The 20,020-nt window shown below is 49.9% G+C and overlaps 2 protein-coding genes and 1 long non-coding RNA gene across 3 annotated transcripts; 1 reads left to right on the top strand and 2 right to left on the bottom strand.

Annotated features, from left to right (window-relative positions):
- Positions 1-64: 64 nt before the first annotated feature.
- RNASEK (ribonuclease K) lies at positions 65-1,734 on the bottom strand. Its single transcript, XM_036341352.1, has 3 exons — positions 1,518-1,734; positions 794-870; positions 65-387 (listed from the first exon to the last, which is right to left on the bottom strand). The coding sequence occupies exons 1-3, from the start codon at positions 1,593-1,595 to the stop codon at positions 246-248; spliced, it is 297 nt and encodes a 98-aa protein (XP_036197245.1). The 5' UTR covers positions 1,596-1,734; the 3' UTR covers positions 65-245.
- Positions 1,735-3,318: 1,584 nt separating this feature from the next.
- LOC118672025 (polyunsaturated fatty acid lipoxygenase ALOX12) lies at positions 3,319-15,695 on the bottom strand. Its single transcript, XM_036341341.1, has 14 exons — positions 15,438-15,695; positions 14,711-14,912; positions 13,265-13,346; positions 13,053-13,175; positions 12,833-12,936; positions 12,328-12,488; positions 11,079-11,222; positions 10,049-10,258; positions 7,279-7,365; positions 6,908-7,077; positions 6,323-6,444; positions 4,429-4,529; positions 4,149-4,319; positions 3,319-3,785 (listed from the first exon to the last, which is right to left on the bottom strand). Exons 1-14 carry the CDS (start codon positions 15,570-15,572, stop codon positions 3,606-3,608), a joined length of 1,992 nt encoding a protein of 663 aa, XP_036197234.1. The 5' UTR covers positions 15,573-15,695; the 3' UTR covers positions 3,319-3,605.
- An 83-nt stretch (positions 15,696-15,778) lies between these two features.
- LOC118672033 lies at positions 15,779-19,530 on the top strand. The gene is made up of 2 exons (XR_004972961.1): positions 15,779-15,934; positions 16,395-19,530. It is a non-coding gene; the product is annotated as an uncharacterized LOC118672033 (long non-coding RNA).
- The last annotated feature ends 490 nt before the right edge of the window (positions 19,531-20,020 follow it).

Raw genomic sequence — 20,020 nt, 5'->3', positions numbered from 1 at the left:
TACTCCGAGGCCGGGATCCAGCCCCCAGTGCCCGCCTCTCCCGACCCAAGCACAGACTCCAGGCTTAAGAGAGCAGCTTCTCTTTATTGTCGTTTGGGAAAAGGCGAGGGGGCCGGAGGGACAGGGACAGCCAGCCCCAGCCTCCCTCCCCCGGGGCTGGGCCCCGGAATGAGGGTCAGTCGGCGGTGGGGAGAGTCTTTAAATAGAAGAGGGAGGGGGCTGAAGGGGGTGATTGCGGCCGCGCTCTAGCGCACCATATACTCCTTGCGCTTATTGAGCCGAACTTGGCAGAAGGAGAAGCCTCCGAGGAGGAGGTAAAGGCCCGCAGCGATGAAGCAGTTGTAGCTGACTTGCTCGTAAAGATCGTATATGTTCTGGGGGCCATTCCTAGGGGAGGGGATTAGGCAGAGAAGTGTCAGAAACAGGAACAGCGGCCAACACTCACAGAGCACTGACCATGTGCTAGGACGGGTTCTACGTGCCTTCACGTGCATTACCTTAACTCAGTCTTCTTCACCCTATGGGGTGAGTTCTAGTACAGCATCCATTTGCAGAGGGGGGCGGAGGCACAGGAAAGTCAAGTAAAATACGTCAAGAAGCCACAACTAAAGTGGCGGGCTTAGGATGGCTGCCGAGGCCTGACTCCCGAGACCAATGCAAACTGTACGCTAAAGAGGGCAGTTCTCCGCACCGGCTGTCCGAGGCACTGGGCCCCTGGCATCCAGCCTCCTGAAACCCCCCGCCGCAGGCTCCGCCCTCTCCCCTCCCCCAGCCTCTCCCACTCGACACTTACTCAAAATCTTTCTCCGTGAAGGGAACGTCCTCAATGAGCACGGCCGAATGGACGTTAAAAAAGATCCCGAGCATTATCTGAAACGGAACGGGTAGGTTTTGACCTCAGGCGTCTGCGCGGGTCACTCCCTAAACCCCTTCCACGTCTCGTGTTGCCACAACACCTGGGGTTGGGAATGAACAGAATGCGCTGGGAATGGAGGTAGCTGCTGCCAGAGTCGCACTCAGTCGCCTGGAACAGGGCAGGAGGCGGTGACCGAGACGCCTGGGCTGGGGACAGGGCGGAACGGTGAGCAACCCAGCAACCCGGGCCATTCCCCTCTTCAGAGGCGTCATTATCACGGGACAGGGCAGAAGGGATCCGGGGGGATCGGCAGGTGTTATTTCCTCCCGGAGTGGGGCGGGCAGAGTCCTGGGCAAACAAGGCCCCAGCTACACATGTCGGGAGCGAAATTCGGTTTAGGTATCTCGCAGGAGCCCAGCGCGTCCTCCTCTTACCAGATTTACCAGCCCGGACTCCCCTCCCAGCTCCCTCCTCCACGGCCCGCCCCACTCTAGTTCCCTATTTCTCAATCTCAGTTCTGTCTTGTTCCCCAAAGACGACACCCCCCCGACACACACACCCCACCTGCTGCTGCTTTCTAAGGCCTGGAGCCTCCCAGCCTCCCAGCACCCCCACACCCGGCCCCCAGGTCCTCTCCAGTCCTCGCAGGCCGGCCCCTCACCAACATGATCACTCCCCAGGCGCTGAGGACGATGCCGCAGGCGGCCAGCTTGGGCCCACAGCACAGAAGCGACACCATGAAGATGGAAGTCGGGGGTCGCCGAGATCGGGGCCGAGCGGAGAGGCGGTGAAGGGAATGCCCGAGACGCCGGAGCTGGTAGAGGCGGCTGGACTCGGGGGCTCGCGCCGCGGACTGCAGGCTGGAGGCCGGCCGAGGGGCGTGGCCTCGGGCCCAACCTTGGCGCGCGGGGGGGGGGGGCGCCGGGCGGAGGACACCGGGCGGCTGGGGCTGTCCTCCAGGCGTTGGTGGCCAAAGGCGGCTCGGACACCACGCCGCTCCCCGGAGTCCCTCACCGACCCATACTCGTATCCGGGGCGCGAGTATGGGAAGGGCAAGTGCCTAACGTTTCTTGGTTCCCCCCCCTCCAGGTTGTAATGGAAGGAGCCGGAACGTCACGTGATCCGGTTTGGCAGGTCACATGACGAGGAGCCCCCAGCGGCTGGTTTTGGGGGAAGGCGTCTAGGTCGCGGAGCGCCTGGTCACCTTGGAGGTGGGCTCTCGGTAGCGGGGGATTGGAACGGACTTGCCCCCTCAGATGCTGTACTTTTGGGTGGCATCTCTCCTGTGGGGGACATAGAAATTCACGCCGAGGGAGGCCCGTTTCCCCGCGCACTCCTACCCTTAAAAAGAGATATTGCGGCGCAGTACAAGGACATGAGACCCTTCCTGAGGTCAAGCGGACGGGTGCGGCCAGAACGCTTCCAAATTGCGGAGCGTTCTGGGCATTGGGGATACTTGAGTGACGTTTGCTACCACACATGGAATACTACGAGGTTTTGGATGCCAAATCCAGGAAAAATATGGGCGTCGGGAAAAGCCGAGGGAAAGTAGACTGTGGGTAGGTTGTGAAGGTGAGTGGTCCTGCTAAATGTACTGGAGAAAGAAATAATACACAAAACATCACTTTGCTTCCCTACTGCAAACTAAGGAAACGGATGATAGGCCCTTTGAATACGGTAGGGGACACGACTTTAAAAATATGAGGAAGTCATTCACTCCAGAGAAAAAGCTTGTATACTTCACTGGTAAGAGGCAGGTTTGTAAAAATGCATGTTTGAAGAACACGGTTCTGTTCTGAGCTCGTACCCAGTCTAGTGAAGACAGTGATCAAAGCATGACTGAGAGGGGCCATTCTGAACCCACGACAAACAAACTGTGGCTAGTATAATTTTGTGGTTCTTTTTCACTTATTTTGTGCATATTGTTCTGAAAAGGGTAATGAGAGAGAACATAGAACCTGGATCACAGGTAGTGACTGCAGTGTACTAAAGGGACTGGGAAATGGTCTTGAGACATGAATTTCATGTCTCTTTTGTTTGAGACTATTTGGGGAAGGAAACCAACAGATTTTAGTCTTCTCTAGGAGCACCTTTTGTATTCCAGGACTTTTGGGGGTAAGTGTGTGAATAGCGGTGGAGGGCAAGTTGGGAAAGAACAGAATCAGGAATTTTTAAGTTGCCCACCAAGCATGAAGTCTAGCTCCAGGGAAAGGAGAATTAGTTGAGGTAGTTCATTTCTCCAAGAAGTCTCCCCACCCACCCCTGAGAGCATTCTCTCTGGATGTTTGCAAGTAGGGTCAGTGCCTCAGGCCAGATCAGGCAGCCTTGTCCAGGTACTGCCCCTGAGGGCCACATTCAGCCTGCAGCCTGTGCACGTCTCTCGCAAAGCACAGGGGTGTTAGTTTTGTTTTGTTTTTGTATTTTTAAATGTAAAGCAAAAGAATATTTTGTGACACGTGAAGTTCACCTTTCACTGAGCATGAATAAAGTTTTATTGGAACACATTCACACTCATTCAGTTTCATATTGTCCCATTTGCTACACTGGGAGGTGAGTAGTGACAGAGTCTCTGTGGCCTACAAACCATACAATTTTTATGTGGCCTTTTACAGAAAAGGTTTGCTGCCTCCCCCTCCCTCCTAGCACCCCACTCTCCCCACCACCACCACCCTGCCTGGGCCAGTGGGCTACTGATGTAGAGAATTTATTTTGGAGAGCTGAAGTTTTCCAGGTGGGGGCACCATAGAGCTCAGATAGTGATACTGTTCTCTATGTTGCTGGGCTTTAAGTATTCGTAGGCAAGGTCAAGTTGCTCATTGCGGGCTGTCATTTCCCTCTCCCAGTTTTCCAGATCTGTATGGAATTGGTTTAGTACAGCTTTGGTCTTGGAGCTCGAGAAATACTGTTCTTTGTGATGCCCCAGAGGAACCTAAGAACGAACAAAGGATCAGTCAGTTTCTAGTTTGAAGGCAGAAGCACCTAGAGCAGTGATGGCGAACCTTTTGAGCTCGGCGTGTCAGCATTTTGAAAAACCCTAACTTAACTCTGGTGCCGTGTCACATATAGAAATTTTTTGATATTTGCAACCATAGTAAAACAAAGACCTATATTTTTGATATTTATTTTATATATTTAAATGCCATTTAACAAAGAAAAATCAACCAAAACAAATGAGTTTGCGTGTCACCTCTGACACGCGTGTCATAGGTTCGCCATCACTGACCTAGAGCCTAGCCCCTCACTCTGATGTTCCCCTTCCATAATCATTTCTCTCCCCAGAGTCCTCACTTACCATGTCTGGCTGGCGTCGACCCAGATGCCATGTGATGGTCATTTGAAGACAGGCCTGTTGGACATCAGGGAGTGAGCCCATCACTGTGGCCATTGTCACATCTTCCTTGGCGGTGGGTGGGGGCATTCGCATTGTGCACGGGGCATTAGGCACCCAGGCATACCAGTCCAGCTGGGGAAAGAAAGTACAACCCTAGGATCCTGGCACTTAGGGTTTGAACCCCTATCTCTCCCTTGGGTATCCACTTGCTTTCGGGACCTGGGCTTTCATCTGTCCATACCTGGCCCTTGTTGATGGCCCCATGCTGGGCTGTGCACGTGAACACACACATGGTAAGGAAATGGCAGAGTTGATTCAGAGACTGGAAGGAGACAGGGAAACCTGGGGAGGAAAGGAATAGGATTTAGAGGCTACAGCATGAGAGGAGAGAAATAAAGGTTGATGTCTGCATTTTAGAATTGATGGGTGTTGGTTCATTTATTCAGATATATTTGCATCAGACATTAGTTTCAGTTCAGGCTCAAGCAATCCAGTTTGGATACCTTAAGCCAATTAACTCTCTGACCTCAATTTTTTCACCTATAAAGTGTGGATGATACTTACCTTCTAAATGAGATACTGTATCAAATATTGATATAACTGCTTAATAAATAATAATTATTGTCATTATGGAAGGGTTGGGGGTTGAAAGCGTTAAGTGATCAAATATCCCTGCCTTAAAAAATGGTTAAGAATTTAGGGTTGCTCCCCTCTATTTCCCAATTATAAGGTGAGGAATAAGAGAAGTCATGATTTCTAGTGTCACAGCCAAGAGAGGCTTTCTACAAAAGTTATCTCAGGCCACCCAATCCTATCAGTTAAGTGGAACAAGTATAATCACTCTCCTTTTATAGATAAGACAGACACAGTTGGGAAAAGGCAGAGGCTGACCTTGAACTTGGGATCCTGACTGCTAATTTCTGACAGTTTTTAATCTTTTTTTTTTTTTGACAGTTTTTAATCTTAACATGTTTCCTCTACAAGTCTGTTGGGAAAATTAGGGAAAAGTCAGCTATGAGAACTGAGGGAGAGAGAACGAGAGGCCGTTAGTTGGAGGTTAAAGTTAACATGTGGAGGTTGTATTTTCCAACTGCAGTTGGTACTAGTTGGGGAAAAGATGGCCAGGCAGAGGAAGTGGAGACTTGGGGGCATGTGGAGCCTAAGGGATGGTACTGGGATGTCCTAGAGAGTTTGGTCCTGGGGGGGTGGGGATGGTGCTGCCTCAGATTCCGCGGGGAGAGGCCCCTCCGGAGCGCAGGTGCTGGCTTATTGCTCACTGTGCCTCCCGGGTCTGACCACAGTGGCTCCCCAGTAACTGTCTGTAGGTGCCCTACAGAGGCAGAGACGCTGGTGTGAAGTGTGAGGAGCAGGGACTGAAGGGCGATTTGAAGCAGTCCAGGTTGGTCCATGTGTGCTAGAGAGAGGAGGATGAACCTAGGAGAGCTCAGGAAAGGCAGTTTCTTCCCCAGCAGTTCAATGTGATTCGGGTATGCTAAAGCTAATGACTGGATCTTAAGCCAGTGGCTAGATCCCCGCAGGGCGGGGGCAGGACAGATTGGCAAAGGAATGTGAGCTCTAAGGGACAGGGAACTGAGTGTAGGTTTGAGCCAAAGCATGTACAGTACTGAGCTTGCACCTGGAATGACCGTGCACTGTGGTGAAGGGTGCAGTATGCCTGGACCCTCTGTGTGTGCTGGACAGTAGCAGACAGGATAAGAACGGAAAACCAGAGTGGGTCATTGTGGGATTTGGTGGGAAAATCTTCCCATTCATATCCTCAGGCAGGAAAAGAGACACCACGGGAGACATGCCTCTAGTAGGGCCTGGGCAGATCCCCCACCCACTGGCTGTGGTTCTGGACCCACTGAGCCCCATGCTGTGGCAGGTTGGGGTCATCTGTGACTAGACAAGGGGGAGGGACATAAAAGTTGATGGTCAGGGTTTTTGAGGAGGATAATCTTTGAGTTCCTAGGATTGTCCTGAGACTTAGGAGGTGGGAATGAGATCCAGATGCTTCATGTGTGGAGGGTGAGAGGGGGATGAAGGGTTGGGATCATGTCCCCAGAAGGGCAAGGCTGACAAGGGGCTCTGGGCAGAGTGTCCAAGGAGTTCTCTTCTCTAGGGAGGGAACTTACCTCGGTCCTGGGCCTGGCACAGCCCCACCTCAGTGATCTCCCGACACCAGGCCTGCAGCTCAGGGTCCCCTCTCACGACGTCATCCCCGTGGTAGAAGAGGTGGACGATCCCCTCCACGTACCTGCCCAGAGGAGAAGGGAGCTGAGCTCCTTGAGAGTACAAGGCTGTAGCCTCTAACCTCTACGCCTTTCTGTGGCCTCTGTCCAACACACTCTTCCTGTGTCTGAGTGTAGAACTTTCAAGACTTGTCTTTTGAGACATTAGTGTAGAAAGGAATGAAATTTGGTCACTTGTAGAAATTCTCCATACATGGTTGATAGATAAAATGGACACAGTTGGAACAAAAACCCTGATTTCTCCAGATCCCCCAGTCTCCCCATCCAGGGGAGGCTGTCTACCCCCATCCTAGTCTCTTCCTTATCAGACCCTACTCGCTGTCTCCTCACTGTCCCTCATCTCTCCCAGGATCGAGTCCTCTGCTCCTCCCGTCTGGACCTTCTTGTTTCATGTTCCTTTTGTCCCATGATGATCTCAGGCCAAAGCCCCATTTTCATTGTCATTTCTCAGCTCCCACTCTGACCCACCGAGCAATGATCTCCCAGAGCTGTAAAGCATCATGGGCATAGAGGGCACTTGGGATGCCCAGCAGGCCCCGGTCAGCCAGATCGTCAGGAGGACAGAGGGAGCGGTAGGTCAGCTGAGCCATGGCCCGACGGATCAACTGCACATGGCCGCCTCCACCGGTGCTCACAGCCTGGGACAAAGAGATGAGAGGCCTTGAGGAAGAAGACAGAGCATAGTGTACAGGAGGTTCAGATGTGGGGTTCTCACATTTAAAGACATGGGCATAAAGGGACAGGCTCCTGGGTTTAAGGGTCAGGGCATTCACACCGGTTGGTCTGGGATCTTGAACATGACAGCAGTTAGGCGGCCCCACATTCCATTACCCCCTTACCTTATCAAACACACCTCCCTCTGAGATGAGTTGGGTCCTTGCCCGTGTGTTGATGTCCATGGTGTAGCGGGTGTGTGGGATCAGGAGCTGGATGGAGAAGGTTGGAGGAGTGGTTTATGGAGGCCGTGCTTGGGCCCTTCTTTATCAGGGAGTGGCGCTCAGCATGGTGGCCTCCTGTCCTCTTGATGCTTTCCTCCTTGCTAGCGCCTTTGCAGGCTGGCCTCCTCCTACTTCTCTGGTCACTCGTTCTCATGCTCTTTACTCCCCTGTGAGTCAGGCTCTGGAGCTAGACCTACCTGGGTTCCAATCTACACTCTGATCCTTGCCCAAGGCACTGGACCCTCTAATAATAATCTGTCTTATCCCCTATCTGTCACCTCATCTGCCAACAGGCGGTGATAATAGGGTTTCTTATCTTAAGAGGCAGTGGTGATGCTTAGGTGAGTGACGTATGAAGAGGGTTTCGTACACACAGAAGTCCTCAGGTCTCAGCTGTTGTCATTTATCTTCATTATTTCCACCTTGAGTGTTTGACTTGAAAGAATCATCCCCTTTCGATTTTCTTTTATATTTCTATCATTTGCTTCCTCATAGCTCATAATTTCCTCTTTACTCATCATCAAAGCCACACTCTTCTGGTCGCTTCACTGTTGGCTTTTAGGGGGTGAATACCTTTACTCAGAATAAAAGGAGGCGTTCTAAGGTACCTACTGAAGCAACATGGGGGCTGCACCATCCCCTTAGGCAGTTATTTTTAATAGCTTTTCTAAAGAATAGCTTTCCTGAGGTGTTAAGGCTACATGAGGATGTACATTTCTTTTTATCTCAGACTATTTTGTGTTCATTTCCACCCAGTTTATATACAGGTCTTCTGTAGTGTTGGTATCTGAGTTGATGCTGGACACAGGGAATGTGATACCTCTGGTGTCAAGATGTCAAAGCAGCTCACCGTCTGAAACTTTTCAGAAAGTTGATGAAAGAGGTTGAGTTGTCATAGAAAGTCCAAAGTCCACATGAGGAGAGAAGATACCTGAGGACAATCGATTTCTAATAAGAGTAATAATAATCGCAATTGCAAGAACTAAGGGTTTTTCTAGCTTTCAGCCCGTGTTACATTGTTATGTCGTTTTATCCTTCAACAACCCACGGTGGAGCTCCTGTTGTCCTCATTTAGAGATGAGGACACTGAAGCAAGCCTCTGGTCAGTTCTGAGGCCAGGATTCAGGAGTAGATGCTGGCAGTCTGAATCCAGAGCCTGCCTACATTACAGGTTCCTTCTCCTGTGTGTCCTGATAACAGCTCGGTGGTTTGCCAGGAGATGAAGCTGTTTTGGTGAGTGGATGGAGGTGTGGAGAGGGGTGAACTAGTAAAGGGGGGTGAGCAGCAGATTGTGATGCAGGAGCACCATGAGGTCAGTAAAATCCAAGATTCTATTAATTGCACAGATTCCATCTTGTCTATGTTACCCCAGACTCACTGAGGCCATAGTTAATACTGGGCAGGTTTGAGGGTCAGGGTGTAAACTTTCAGCTTGAAACACAGTTCAGTTCTCCTTACCCAGATACTCATTTGCATATCTTGCCAACATTTCAAACTTTGTGGACCTGACACTAAACAACTTGTGTTTGCTTCCAAACTGGCTTTCTCTCATGACTTTGCTGTTTTTGGGAAACAGAAGAGCCAAAGCTTTGCTCTGGTTCATAAGCTTGTATCAGTATTGTCCCTTCTCTGCCATGTTCTTTATACCTAAAGTGTCATCAGGATTTTGAGAATAGCCCTAGCCAGTTTGGCTCAGTGGATAGAGCGTCGGCCTGTGGACTGAGGGGTCCTGGGTTTGATTCTGGTCAAGAGCATGTACCTCGGTTTAGGCCCCATCCCCGGCCTCAGGTGTGTACAACCAATCCATTTGTCTCACATCTATGTTTCTCTCTGTCTTTTCCCCTTCCCTTCCACTGTTTCTAGAAATCAATGGAAAAATATCCTCAGGTGAGGATTAGCAACAACAACAATAAAAAAGATTTTGAGAATACTTTCAAACAAGCACAAGTCCTATTTTGCTTCCTTTTGCCTGGCAGTAGATACTGAGTTACTCTTTTATAAAATTACAACCCACCCATCCTGTAGATTCTTAGGTGTTACAGCTTAGACCTGTGACCTTTCTCTCTTCGGTCTTACTTGAAGTCATGTGCACCTGCTGTTTCCTCCAAGTCTTTGATTTTTTTTGTCATTCCTGTAACCACTTTGCATGTATTTCTCCACCTATTTCCTGGGCAGGTATAAGTAACCTACTGGGGCGTTCTCCTTGCCTTTTGATCCATTTCTACAGCAGACTCCTCAGTTGGGGTGGGACATTCTCCGTCAATACTATAGTGTTTATAGGCTGTCTCTTGTGATTTCAAATTCTAGTTCCAGATATTTTTCTCTGGTTCTTATGGGCATCACTTGTCTTCCTGGATAAGCAATAAATCTCCTAGGACAGGAGCAAGGGTTTTGTTTTACTAACAATTGTCCAGCAATACTCCAGGTCATTGCTAGATTGGTCAGGTCTCTGGAATTTCAGAGGGTTCCCTTATTACATGTCCTGAAGAAACATTAGGTGACTTGATGCAATTAAAACGCAAGTCTTAAAATATTGACACAGTCTTCCTTTTCTTCCCTCCTTCTTTCACAAATGGATGTAAACATTTTTTGCTGCTGCAGTATCATGTGATACTGGCCATTTCCTCTCTTGGGTCTGAGCAAGATGGGACATGGAGGGTAGAGGATTTACCTTGAAGACAGGGTGCAGTCCTGGGAGGCACCTCATGGTGGCGACAGCGATGACTTCACCCACCAGATGAGTGTTCAGCAGATGGTATTGGAGCTGGTGCAGTTGGAAATCTGAATTTCGGACCCAGATCTTTGCCAGGAGCCAGGCAAGTGGAGGATCCGAAGGCAGAAACAGTGATGGGGTGGGGGAGCTGGGGTTGGGAGGCTGGATCTGGGAAAAAGAAATTGAATATTTATTGAACTTCCACTTTATGAAGGATAATATGGTCACCATTCCTGGGGAAACAGAGAGGACTAAGTAAGGTTATTATTTTCCAGGAAGTTATAATCTAGTAGGAGGAACGAGGGCCCTTCCACCCTGCCTCTCACTGGCTGTGCGGCCATATGAGTGCCATGATGGTCAGGTTGAATGCAGGAGAGTCAGAAGCAGGAGCCCAGTAAGGAGATTCTAACAGTGGTTTGGGAGAACTGTGGTGAGGTTCTGAGTTAGGGTGGGGGGATTGAAAAGGAGAAGCTGGATGTGTTAGATAATTGACAGTGTTTGCTGAAAGTTGAGAATTTTGGGAGAAAAGATATTGAGGAAACAATGTGTATTTAGAGTCAAGGCTACGGAGAGAGTAAATAGTGATTCTCAAAGTGTGTTCCCAAACTAGCAGCATCAGCATGACTTTGGAACGTGTTAGCAAGGCAAATTCTCAGTCCCCATCCGAGATCTACTGAATCAGAAAATCTGGTGGTGGACCCAGAACCTGTGTTTTAACTGGCCCTTCAGGTGGTTCTAACGCACACTAAAGTTTGAGAACCACTGAGTACAGGGTGAGAACTCCAAGAGGCCATTATGACTCTTGAACAGGTACTTCCAGTTGGGTGAGACAGGGAAAACCAGGCTGCAAGCAAAGACTGACTTGAGGACACGTCTCACTGTGTGAGGATGGAATTTGGGAACCAAGAACCAGGAGGCTGGGTCCCTGGGAGCAGAGGTTGGGATGAACAGAGAGCAGTGTTGGGAGGCGGATGCCTTGGTGCCTCACCTGGATGACCATGGGCAGCAGCTTCCCACTGGGTTCCATCTTCAGCATGACAAGGGGGGCGGCCAGGTACTGCTGCTCTTCTCGGATCACATTGGCTGGAATTCCATCCAGAAGGATGAAGTCAGCCTCAAACAGGGAACCTTTCTGGGGAAGAGACGAACATACCCATCGTTAGAATTCAAAATCTGCAGGGACAGGGCAAAGGGGGGAAGACATTTAAAGATACTTAATTTTATTAACCAACATCACTCCAATAAATTTAATTAAAAAAATAAAGACATTTGTCTAGTGTCTTGCCATCATCCTATATTAGTACCAGAGCCTATTGGCAGAACCAGAGCATCTCATTTTAAATAAACGAAGGAACAACCTAGTGTGGGTTGATGGCTTGTGCAGGTCTGGGTCTAGTACCTGGCCTCTCAGTCCAGTTTGCATTGTCGGCATTGCAAACTCTCCCATGTCAAGAAGGCTGTGCCCCTTCCCCAACGTCCCCTAGCGCTCTGCTCCCTGTGTTGGGCGCCCATCAGCTCAGCCAACGCTCTTTCACTCGCTGTCCAAACCTCACCTCCTCTGCCAAGTAATGCACAGAGGTTCCCTGACTGCCATTGCCACGGAATCCAGACACATGCACATGGACATGCTCACATCCTGCTTTGTTCGTCTGCCTTACATCCAGCTCATCTTTCCTGTATCCAGCTTCCTCCTCCAGGAAACCTCCTCAATTCCCCCCACCTGACAGTGCATTTTTTTTTTTAAATATACTTTTATTGATTTCAGAGAGGAAGGGAGAGGGAGAGAGAGAAAGAGAAACATCAATGATGAGAATCATTGATTGGTTGCTCCCTGCATGCCGCCTACTGGGGAGCAAGCCTGCTAAGTGGGCATGTGCCCTGACCAGGATTTGAACCCTATGCTCCAGGTTCATAGGTCAATGCTCAACCACTGAGCCACACTGCTGGGCTGACAGTGCATTCTTCACCTTTCTTGCTGCCCATGAACACTGGGAATGTGTTTGTCCCAGTTAACATGTCTGGCCCCACCTGCATGCACCTTGGACGTCCATGCTGGGAGTTCCTCATAGTTTCTCCTACATGTTTTGTCATCTCTGGGTTTTGTTCCAGCACAGGACTCCTCACCCAAGGACAAGGGTTACCACAGCCTCCCTTCCCAGACTCACTTTTGGTTCCTCCTCTTCACCACTTCTCCCCACACAGACAAGGAGAGAACAGTGTAGGGTGGGAGGAGATACCTGGAGTTCTTTCTCCAACTGGGCCTGAAGCTCTTCCATCCCTGCGGGCAGCAGCAGCCGGGAGGGCAGAGAGGTGGAGCGTCTCAACAGCATGGGGTTGGCGCCATTGAGGAACTGGTAGCCAAAAAGTTCATCATCCTGCCAGCGCTGGTGAACCTTCTCTGTGGGGTAAGGGTGGAGGGTAGGAGGATATTCTTTTTAAAAAAAATTGAATTTATTGGGGTGACATTGGTTAACAAAATTATGTAAGTTTCAGGTGTATAATTTTATAATACATCATCTGTATACTGTATTGTGGGTTTACCAGCCCAAGAGGAGGAGATATTCACCACAACCCTCCTCTAGGCTCTACCCCAGTGATTCAGGCATATGACTGCCCTGTATCCAGCCCCTCTCTGAGATGACGTCTCATCTGGCAAGGCCTTATTGGGGACTATGGAGTATGGAGGTTGGGTCATCAAAAGGGGCCATCACAGGTTTATAGGCACCTGGGGGAATCACTGACCAGCCAGGGAGCTCTTCTGGCCCCAGAAGATCTGATCAAAATCCTCCAGATGGTTCCAGGAGCTCAGGAGGGTGTAAACACGCTTGAGGGCCATCTCCAGTGCCCTAGGACAGGCATTGAGGCATGAGCCCATTTGCTGACTCCTCAGCCCCTCACTATTTACCACCATTCTTGGGCCTCCCAGCCCTTAGTCTACTCTGAGCTCCAGGCTTTTCCTCACCCAGCCTTCAGTGTCCATTCAAAGTCCAGCCTCTTCTTCTCGTGGAATCTCACATTTGGAGGTAGATCGTCCTTACTGCCTGCAGCTATAGTCAGGGGTAAGCCTTCCTTCCAGGTGGCCCAGCTAGGACATGGGGACAAGGTTCAGGTCAGTGATGTGGGCAGGGCTGGGGGGAGGGTGAAACTTGGGGTCTAATATGGGTGGGTGGTCACCAGTATACTTGCTGTCTTTCCTTCAGTTCCTTCTCTCGATGTTTCTGGAACACATCCGATGCATTGTCTCCTGCCAGGCGGGCTGGGGAGACATGAAGACAATTGGCCACACAGTTTTGCGTGGTCCTGTGCTCTGTATGTCCTCACCATCCTTTTTGTATCGTAGTCCATGTGTTCAGTTGTGCTCTGTTGCTTTTATCTCTGGCTGTTCCTCAGTTCATTGATTCCCCAGACACATTTATCCCAACTTCGCACTCCTATCTCAGCCCTCATCTCTTGCCTTGAGACCAAAGTGTCATGTTTGCCACCATTTTCTTGTCCCTTAATCCATCTTTCCCTACCTGATCCTATTTCATCAATATCTATGGTTGGATAAATCACCAGAATTAAGGTGACAAAATCTTTTTTTTTTTTAAATCTTCACCTGAGGATATTTTTCCATTGATTTTCAGGGAGAGTGGAAGAGAGAGGGAAAGACAGAGCGAAACACCGATATGAGAGAAACAAATTAATTGGCTGTCTCTTGCACGAGTCCCGACCAGGACCTGGGCCGAGGAGGAGCCTGTAATGAAGGCCTGTGCTCCTGACTGGAATCGAACCCCAGATCCTTAGGTCCGCAGGCTGATTCCGGTCAAGGGTCTATCCACTGAGCCAAACTGGCTAGGGCAAGGTGATTAAATCTTAGTCACCCCTATGCCCACAACTGTTTTCCTACTACATACTGCTTTGCTGAATTTTCACTTCTTGCATCTCACCTGCCACACCTTCAGCTGTTCTCAAAAGCTGTTTGCTTTCTTTACCTGACTTCATCTTCTCTAGACTTACTATTGAAGTCCGTGTTTACTGACTTCTTCCTCTTATCAATACTTTTACTCACCTGTAGCAAAGTCAGGTACGTAATGTTTCCAGCCTTACCTGTTCTCACCCCCATTTGTCTCTGTGTTCCTGTCTCTTATTTACACAGTAATTCAATATTTGCTGTCCTTGTTCATTCCAACACGTCAGCGTGCTCCCTGCCCTCACAGGTGTCTTTCCATGTTGTCATATCATTTATTGCTCCCCTTCCCTGCCTCCTCTCAGGGGTCACATGTGCTAGCCTTACCTGTCCCTGCCCTGACTTGTTCCCAGTCACACGGAGATCTCCTTTCCCCTTTACTTTGGCTCTTCTGTTTCCCAGCGTGGCTGCACCTCCCATTCCCTCTGCTCACATTCTTGGGAGGTGGGATGTACACATCACTCACTTCCCTGTCCAGTCCCACTTCCAGCCTTTTTAATTCTATGTGTAACTTTCCCCTCATTGCCTGCCTTGGCCACCCTTAACCTGCTGAGCACGCACTTTTTCAAGCCTCTAGGACCATCCTCAGTGCAATCCTCCCTCCACCCCACCCCCTATCCTCTCCACTACTCCCTACGCCCTGCACCCTCTTCCCTGAGGTGGCCCCTCACCAGTGCCCTCGGGCAGGGTCAGCACGCCCTCGCCCTGCACCCAGCGGTAGCAGGGGAAGGCCGCCTCCTGTAAGGCTCCTGGGCCCTGCACGGTGATGCGGTCGCAGAACCAGGCGTCGTCCACCAGGGAGTGGTGTTTGCGCAACTTCACGAACTGCAGTGGCCCCAAGTCCTGGGGAACGTCGTGTTCGAACTCCTCCACCTGTGGGGACAGAACCCGGTGAGACTTAGGAGCGGGGACCCGGGAGAGGACGTTTACTGGGATGCGGGGTCCCGTCTGGAGTCGGTGACAAGGCCTCCAGGGACAGCATTGCCTCCTCCCAACACCCGCGCGGTGGGTCTCAGACGCCCCATCGCACCGGGAGGACAGGAAGGCGGGGCGAGGCCCTGAGTGTCTTGAACTGAACACTGAGCATCATCACCTACCCCGTCCACTAACCGAGCTCTCACCGCGCCCGCGCTCTCGGAGGACCTTCCCTTTGACCACTGATCCCACGACACTGGCCTGGGGTCAACTGGGAAAGTAGTGGAGGCTGCGGGGACCACGGTCGGTGGGGGAGGGAGAAAGGGTTGATTTGAGCCCAGCCCGACCCTCTCCCCGCTTAGGGGCAGGCGTCCCAACTCCTGGGAGTTCCATTGGGCGCGTTCGCGCGGTTACTCGCCCCCCCCCCCGCCCCCTCCTGCCGTGAGCCCGGCGGGGATTGGGGTCCCAGCTGCCCCCGCTGACCTGGCCCCGCGCCGGCAGCAGCTGCAGCTCCAGCTCCGCCTCCCCGCGCTCCCCGACCAGCCACAGCTGCACGCGGTTGTGCGACCCGGAGAAGAGCCAGGCCCCGGTGGCCACGCAGATGCGGTAGCGGCCCATGGCGAGGGGGAGCCGCTCAGGGCCGCCGGCGTGAGTCTGGATGCCCTAAGGCAGTTTGGGTCTTTAAAGATGGGTCTGGGTGCCGCCCCCTTCGCTACTTTCAGGCGCTCCCCAGTCTCCGCCCCAGACGAGCCCCAACCTGCCAGCTGCCCAGCAGAATGGGGAAGGGCAGCGCCTACTGGTTCGAGCTGCTGTGGGAAGATAAGGGCCCTTGGCCCGGGTGAGGCCCAGAGGATGGATGCGGCAGAGCGTCTCTGACCCTCCTGGCGAGGCCTGGGGCCAAGAGCCTCCAGGTTGGAGGGAGCAAGGATGAGGACACTCCGCAGGCCCCAGGCCTTTTGGAGAGCTGGTTGATAGAGGGGGTGAGTGGGCCTTTCTCTTCCGGAGGGGAAAGTTTCCCTTTTTCTGGACCGGGACCATGGGAAGGCGGTGGCCAACATATGGAAGGCCAGCCTGGGAGGCTTCGCTGGGCTGCTAGACCCCTTTTGGTCCCGAAAGTCTTCAGTTCCTGATTTCTACCGCATCTGAGCCCCGTCCTTCAATAAATGACCAGAGGTTGCCAGGCTGCCTAGAACCTGGAAAAGCAACAGCTCAGAGACTTCCTGCCTGCCTCTCCCTGAACCTGGTTGCAAGCATCCTGGCATTAGGGTCCCAGTTACACCAGATATTGAAGGAGGCCTAACAGAGGCCGGCAGTGAGAGCCTCCTTTTGTCCAACCTTCATAATGGGTGCAGGAAGGGTTAGGGGCCCGGGTATTAGGGTGCAGTATGGAGTCACTGCCCAGGATACATGGACAGTTCTCATGAACTTTGCCCTTTCCAGGTGAATGCAGCCTTTTTGTCTTCATTATATTCCAAGTAAATATTTATAATGGCCTCATTTTACTGACCATGGTGCCTGCTTCCTCTACCAGAATTCTAAGGGATCAACCAATGAACTTGTATGCATATATGCATAGTCCATGGACACAGACAATGGGGTGATGAGGGCCTGGCTGGAAGAGGTGGAAAAGGATGGGGGAAAACGAGGACCTATGTAATACTTTCAACAATAAATATTTAAAAAATAAAAAAAGAAGTCTAAAAAATTATATGTGAACAGTAGGCACGAAGTTCCACTTCTTTCTTCTTCCCTCTTGTCTTAATCCCACTCAACCCCAGCTATTTCCTGGTCCTTCATGGCACTCAGGGGAGGAAACCAGGGGACAGGAGAGGGCCAGTGCTGGTTAGGGACTTTGTACACATTAGAAAGATGATTCAGGGCTCAGGCTTTGTCACCTACCCAGGAACCAGATGAAGCCCCTTGTAGGTCCCTAATCTAGATCTTCTTGGTTTTAGTCCTTGTAAGCTTTTGGCTCACAGTGAATATGACTGCTGGCTGGGGTAAGCCAGGGCAAGGTAAATCTGCTTTCTTGAGCCAAACCCAACGAGTCTGCTCAAGAGTCTGGATTCATAGGTGCATCTTCAATCATGAATACACTTCTAGGAGCGGTTGACTTTGGTTGTTTAAGAAAAGAGTTGTGCTGCACTGTATACATTTTCCGGAAGCTTGCTTTTCTCACTCAAGAGATAGATCTCTTGGAAACCTCTGCAGTTCAATAGCTATGCATCTGACTCATTCTTTTAAATGGCTGCATGGTGCTCCCCAGTGCACTCAGCCATTCCTCTGTTGATGAGCATTCAGTGGTTTCCACTTGTATGACCTGTGCTGAATGCTACAAAGGGCGTGTTTGTACCTACATCCTTAGGAAGTTGACGGTTTCACTTCTCTGGGTTAGAGCCCAAGGAAAGGGTGCAAAGGATAAAAGGCTACCAGAATTAAAAAAAACACCCAGGAACAAAGTAAAACAAACAAATAAAAGAAAAACAACACAGCTGTCTTTACTTTTCAGACAGAGGAATACACCAGAAAAGCCGTTGGCTGAGTTGTCATGGAGAGGAGTAAGTCAAGGATTTTTAAAGGGGGTGTTTATAATGTTTACACTAATTAAAGTTGAAAGCTTATTCCATGGACAGGCAGGCTGTGTTGACTACACAGGCTGGATTGTATACGGTCGGTTGAACCAAGTCCTAGGTCCATTAAGAATTTAGGCATACCACTGTTACTCGATATTCATGGTTATTTAACATCTCTGGCTTGCTGGAAACAGTTGTGAACACCAGCATTCAGTTTTGCCATCTCCTAGGCAAGTGCTGCTAAAAGTTCTGTTACATGGAATTGCTGGCTGAAAGAGTATGCGTGTGCGGGAGACACAATTCATTTGTGAAATTATGGAGAACAGGTTCAGTAGAGAGATGGAGGCAGAATGCAGACCAGAGTGCGACCTGCCTTTGAAGAAATAAGGCCAGAAGGGAACAGAGAGAGGGCTGTAGCTGGAGGTGGGTGAGCAGCAGAGCCAGTGAGAGGGGAGGCTGGGATGCAGGAGAAGACCCCGAGGGAGGAGATAAAACCTGGAAAATGTGAAGGAACTGGCCTCAGGTTGTGCACCCTCACAGTGGGGCAACAACGTCTTCGTTATTACAGTGGTTGGTGCCCTTCCAAAGGGCCATGCACATAAACAGATTAAAGTTTCATGGAGTCAGGACAGAGAGCGATTAGGAAAAACATGTCTTCCAGGCTTTGTAGGGGCAATAATGGGGGAAGAGGTAGAGAAACATGGCTCAGGGGTGATTTCCCTAACAGTACTCACTCTTGGTTGCTGACACAAGAAAAATGAAGGTTGGATTCATCCAGAACAAGTAGTGGAACAGGGACCAGAGGCTCTGTGCCTTGTTCTTGCCTCCCCAGCTTCATTAGTGGAGGAGGTATGGACTCTACGTTTCATTCTTGTTTGTAGCCAATTTGCATTAGCAAACATGGTGTCAAGATAAGCCTCTTAAACCCCCTCGCCAGGAAATTGGCATCTCTAGATGACTTGGGTTTACTTGTTCTGAAGCTGGCTCTTCTCAACATTTGTGTAAAGGGGTTGAGAGGTTAATCCTGTTCACTCCCTCCAGCCCCACCGGAATCTATTTTCCTCAGGGATCCAACATCCAGTTCTTGGCCTCTCTGTTTAGGACTGAACTGCCGGGCCAGGCCCACAGCACCTTGGGCTTCTCACTCCATTTTTGAGAAGTAAAGATTGAAGGACAAGTGTGTTGTGCGGCCCAGCAGAAGGTACAGAGGACAGAGAAATTCCATTTCTTCTCTGGGATCCTTGCCAGCACCCTCTAACCATCCCAAACTGTTTATCTTTCTCTTTCTAATGTTTACCGTGTAATCGTACATTATTCAAATTCCTTGTTCACACTGACTTTAGACAATTTTTATGTATGTCTACTGTTGATGGCTTTCTTGCTCCATCCTGTGTTGAACCATTTTTAAAAGCTATCACTAACCCAAAGGTCTTCCACCCAGCAGACTTGTACTGAAGGTCTGAAGAGGTAATAACCAGGGCAGGGACTAGGGTGAGGTGAGTGGTACTTAACCTCAGGTGCAACACTTAAGGGGCCCCACAAAAACCCAGTAATCAAGATAAATAACCCTGATGAACAAAATATCAAAATTTTAAACAAAGACAGGATCATCTGTAAGGATTCATATTAGCCATCTATATTCTTAACATTTTTTGAAATCATTCCTGCCACCAGAAATGTCTCTGTGGCCTACTTGACTCCCCAGTACCCCCATGTCCAACCCACAGGTTCCTTGTTGTGGAAATATCTTACCTTACCTTCTTTTTGCTTATTCCCAGGCTGTCTCACCTCTTCCTCCCTCTCTCCCCTCCCCACTAATGGTGTACTTGAGGAAAGTCAGTATTATTCTTAGTTTATTATGTAAAACAACTTATCTCTCAGTCTCATCTTTCCTCTGCTCTGCCTCCTGGCTTTCCAAAACCAAAGTGGCTCTTGGGATGTTTTGTAAATAGTCATAGGCCTGTTGTACTTTACCAACATAAATAAATGATCTTCAAAATTAATTCCCAGGCATCACTGTTTTTTTTTTATTAATGTCCGTACAATGAAAAAAACCACACAGGGATTGACTTTCTTAAGATTCATACACTGCCACCCCCATCTCCAAAAAACAATTGGCAATTGGCTGACAATCCAGGTGTGTGTGTGTGTGTGTGTGTGGAGAGAGAGAGAGAGAGAGAGAGAGAGAGAAGAGAAGAGAAGAGAGAGAGAGAGAGAAGAGAAGAGAATGAATGTGTCTACTTTAATCTTACAAAACACAGAGTGGATCTTATCCCTGCTTTATAAGTGAGGGGCTAAAGTTCAAGGAGGGGAATGGGTGAACTAGCCCGGGAAGTGTCATGAACTTGATTCATATTGCTACCACCCATTCTCTGACCCTTAGTGTAACCTTTTGTCCTTATCACTCTGATGAATCCACTCCCAAGTCTTACGACTTCTTCGTTCTTTAAAGTATTAGACATGTCTCCTTTTTCCCCATTGACCCCCTCCCAC

The sequence above is a fragment of the Myotis myotis genome, unplaced genomic scaffold (genome assembly GCF_014108235.1).
Source record: "Myotis myotis isolate mMyoMyo1 unplaced genomic scaffold, mMyoMyo1.p scaffold_m19_p_17, whole genome shotgun sequence".
Classification (NCBI taxonomy): domain Eukaryota; kingdom Metazoa; phylum Chordata; class Mammalia; order Chiroptera; family Vespertilionidae; genus Myotis; species Myotis myotis.
Note: the sequence above shows the minus strand (reverse complement) of the source record. Positions and strands in the feature narration are given on the sequence as shown.